General features: G+C 46.3%; 1 protein-coding gene across 1 annotated transcript in view; it reads right to left on the minus strand.

Moving 5' to 3' along the window:
• Positions 1-4635, minus strand: part of KIF18A (kinesin family member 18A) — a 124822-nt gene that overhangs the window by 116225 nt on the left and 3962 nt on the right. The window contains exon 4 of the mRNA XM_019519498.1: positions 534-644. Within this exon, the coding sequence (XP_019375043.1) occupies positions 534-644 (111 nt within the window). The remainder of the gene's footprint in view (positions 1-533; positions 645-4635) is intronic.

The following is a 4635-nucleotide window of genomic DNA, read 5'->3' on the forward strand; positions in this document are numbered from 1 at the left end:
CCAGTTGGCGACCCATTTGACTGTGTGGGTGTCTGCACCACAGCCTCCCATTTTCTTAATGAGAACGGGGTGAGAGACAGTGTCAAAAGCCTTCCGGAAGTCCAGGAAGACTATGTCCACTGCTACCCCTGCATCTAATGATCTGGTGATCTGATCATAAAAAGTCACCAGGTTGGTCTGACAGGACCTGCCACTGATGAACCCGTGTTGAGTTATATGGTGCAGCTAGGACCTGAAATATATTTTCTGCAAAGATCTTCCTTTGAGGATTAATGATAGCATACAGTATTGAAACTGGACAGTCACTTTTGATGCTTGACTTGAGCTTTTCCCATAGATAGCTACTTTTGAACATTTATACAGGCAAGAGATTAGAGGTTGACAATAGTAAAAATGGACAGGATTTCTTTCCTCCCACTTAAGTTATTAAGACTAAATTGCCACAGTCCCATAGCCATTGTGAAGCTTAGTTAAAAAAAAGGTAGGAGTTTATCTAAAATTCATATCAGCCTGTAAACGCTATATCAGCTTACCTGAAAGACAGCATGGGACCGAGAAGAGGAGGCATTTACATCAGTGGGGTGCTGTGTTCTGTTTTGGTTTCCATGATCTAACAGTTGAAGGATTTCCCCTGCAGATTTCGGCTACAAAGGATTGAAAGAACATGCAAGAAATTCATAATATGATATTTACACATAGTTGATATGCAATGTTTATGTTAGAGAATCATCTGAAAAATAAACAAAGTTATTAAAAATAGAAAATGCACTCAGAACTCAGTAAACAAGGTAAGAGTTTCTTGTTTTGAAACTTTTTTAAACTAAAAATTAGAGTGCATACAGAGTATGTATTTGGATTTCTGCAGTAAAATAATTTCTAAGTGAATAGAAAACAAGATATAAAAATATTAGAGCTGCAAAGCCAAGTTCTTGGAAGTTCAAGGCATCTAAATGAAGACCTGTGCAACCATAGTTCAGCCCCATGTATGTATGCATATGATGCACTGTACTTCAGGGTTGGGCAAAATATGGCCCGTGGGCCGAATCCAGCCCTCCAAGGGATTTTGTCCAGCCCACGGTGGGTCCCTCAGTAGGGGCGGCCGAGGCAGTGGTGTGTTCCCCTCCCCTTGGGCCAGTTCCGCCACCCCCAGGCACACAGCAGGGTTGAGATGGCATTGCGGCTGGACTCCTTGTGCCAGTAGCCTCAGTGGTCGTGGCTCCTTCTAGCTGCTGTTGCTGGACTCAGCCCCACTGCCTGGGCACCCCGGCCTGGCCATCCTACACCCAGTGCTGGGGATGGGACCCACACAGGGAAGGCACTCAGCCAGGTGGCTAGGATGGGGCCATAGGCCATCAGGGAGCAGCATCCAGGAGCAAGACAGGTGGGCAGGGCTGGGGAGACCCTGGGATCTTGGGCTAGTGACAGAGAGGGGCTGGGGCTGAAACGGGGCAGAGACATGCAGAGAGCAGATCATTCCTCTGCCCCAGACCCTGGCCCTGCACTATCACCACACCAAGATCCTTGGGTCTCTAAAGACCATGGTTGGGACCCTTGTGGACACGGCCCGAGCCCCAGGCTGAGTGCCCACTCTAGACCTACCTGTCCTGACCACGATAAGTTGCAGTGGCAGGTGGGCACCTTTCTACCCTGAAGAGGGGCTGGAGCTGCTGCCCGACTTCATGCCGCTGCCCAGCTTCAGCGGGGTGGCTCAGGTGCAGACAGTGGCTATCCAGAAGCTGCTCCTGGGCACCAGGAAAGAGTGGGACCTGGTGGCTAGTAAGGCTCCCTCCCCTTCGCTGCTGCCAGAGCCCTTCTTACTGAGGCTGCCCAGAGCCCATAGCAGGGCTGCCCAGCGGCTCCTCTCCACTGCCACAGCCCTGCTGGGTGCTGGGCCTTGGGGCAGCCTGGAAGAGGTGTTAGAGCTGAGCTGCCCCTGCTGAAGCTGCTGCCCACTGCTCATCTGGAGTAGCTGCTGATCCAAGGTACCAGCTCCCTGCCCACCTGCAGCCCCATCCCACTTAGGGAGTTCTGGTAAGCTGTTGTGCAGAGGAGGGGGGGATGCTGACTAGACCTGTGACAGCTCTGCAAAAATCCTGTGGCTCATGGGCCCAAATAATTGCCCACTCCTGCACCAGTTAAATGATCACATACTATTTTTTTTCCACAGGGCCCAGGCCTCATTCATTGCACAGGATAGATGATACGCAGGAAATGAAATAAATGAGGCCACTCACTGTAGGAGTGTTGCCTAATTTGTTGCTGAGGTAGTTTGCAATGAATGAAACAGAGACGGGGTTGCGAGAAGAGAAGGTATGGTTTGTAGAGTAGGCAGATATCACCCCTGGAGAACTGAACTATTTTGTGGCCTCAGCCACAAAATTCATATGTGAAGCCAGGGAAGTCATTTAAAGCACGGGTGTCAACACATGGCCTGTGGGCTAGATACAGCCCATGGAACTGTCCTGTCTGGTGGGCTACTTGAAATTGGGGGGCAAGGCCTACCACAGAATTCAGAATCCAGGAACCATGACTGACACGGTCATTGGCAGTAGACCTGCGCTGGTGTACCAGTGTGGATCTACTGCAGTTGTTACTGGCTCTGTAGATTTGACCCATGAAGTTACTTCTATTCCAGCTTTTTATCTCAGTATGAGAGGAGGAAGCAAATTCAGGATACAGAGACAAACTTATTTCTGACACTTACTAATGTTTAAGGAACTGACACAGCATACATACTTTTCTTTTTTTAAAGATTTTTGGGTGTCATTTTCTATCTCCTATGCGGGAATCGGTATGGTTTCACATGGTGAAAAAGAAGAGACAGTGTCCAGACCTTCAGTTAACAGAGCAACAGTTGGTTGTCATTTTTGCTGTCCGGCTCTCCCCAAAAGAAAAGTCTGAGACACACACTTTGGCTAAGAGTTTTACAGATATAAACAGCAAACATGCTATAATAGGAACAATCTTGGCCATACTCAAGACTGAGGAAAGTTTACTCTCATGGCTGTTTTTCAGTTAGGGAGGCTTGAAAAGAACCCAATACCTTCAGCCCTTGGCTGCTCTGAACTGTCCTTGTCTACGTCCCAGATTCTTACCGTGTGTGAATTGAGAATTCAGCCAAATTTTCAGATTGTTATTGGGATAACAGAAAGCATATGCCTGGAACCTAGGCAACCCTCCCTAGCCAAATTTCATAAGCCTTCTTCAAAGCCCTGATATTCTAGAATTCTCAGTGCAACAGTTGTAAAAAATTTAGCGTTATTTCTCTCCTGAATTGGTTCTGAGAAACGGCCATATAGTTTCTTTGTTTTTGCTGAATTCTTCAAAAACAGATGCTCAAATGGGAAATTTTAGCCCTAAAGCTTGAAGTTTGGCACAACTTATAAGTAACTGAAAACAGTATCTTGTACTGGGGACCACCAGGGAATCATACTTGTAGGTTTTGCTACTCATGTTGTCTATAGTAATTGTAACCTTCTGGTTAAAGCAGGATAGTTGGAGTTTGTACTGTTCAGTGTCTGTTGTCCTGTTTATACTACAAAGTTATTTGAGTAACTAGCAATTTGTTCCTCAGCAATGGTATCACCTTGCATTCATACATGAGTTTTGCAGTTACTGTTAAGCTACACTTACTTCAAGAAAACCTAACTAGCGAGTCTCTTCCACTGCTTTGCCAATATAACAAGAGACCACTGCTGCAAGAACTTCCTTGGGTTAGTGCTTTCCCATTCCTATCCCAGCGAATGACCAATGCAATTCAGGTGGGTTTCTGCTCAGTTTTTCCTGGAATATTCTGGCTGAAACATCCCAGAACCTCTTTCACGTTTCCTCAGAAAACTACTGCTTCAAAAGCTGTGCTGGGAATTATGAAAGGTGCTCAGAAGTAAGACTACAACATTCCAAAACTCACTAAAGCAGATGAAGTTCATCGTTTGATTTAAGTTGACAAGAGGCTGATACAGTTGACAAGAGGCTAATAAACCCAAAAGGACCTGGGTTAGCTTGCACCATGAAGAGGTCTGATGATGAATTAACTGGTGAACAAACACCAACAATTCAATAGTATACCAAAGAAAATCATATCCTAAAATTCCTCATGTTAAGACAAAAAAAGGGGGTGGGGTGGGCAATCTGCACATCCTAGTCCAAAACTACAATCCAAAAATCCTTTGCTCACCAACTGACTAACTTCTCTAGAGGTTTGACCTGAATATTTCCCAGTAGGTTTTTCTTTAGTTCTGCTTCTGTGTGTGCTCAGAAACCAACTTTGTCTAGAGCAGCAGGGTAGGTAGCTCCTGCTAAGGCTTACTGAGCTCCAGAAACCAGCTGGAGCAACGCTGATATTCTCAGTGAATGGGGACCCTGGGATCAAGGAGCATTTCCCTGACTCTGAGATCCCTGTGCACTGATCCTGAGATGGCCAGCTGTGCAAATATTTTTTTTAGGAGGTCCCTGTATGCTGGGTTCTGTAAAAACCACATGTGCAGCCCAATTGAGCATCACACAATTTTTACTTATCTCGGCACTGGCCCCAGCCTGATCCCAGGCTCCCCGTGCTCCAGGACCTACAAAACCAGGTATGCCACCAAGCTGGGCAGCATGAAAATAAAAGCCAATGAGTTTATGTTATTCCTT

Source organism: Gavialis gangeticus, unplaced genomic scaffold (assembly GCF_001723915.1).
Source record: "Gavialis gangeticus isolate Ggan-Ray unplaced genomic scaffold, GavGan_comp1, whole genome shotgun sequence".
Classification (NCBI taxonomy): domain Eukaryota; kingdom Metazoa; phylum Chordata; order Crocodylia; family Gavialidae; genus Gavialis; species Gavialis gangeticus.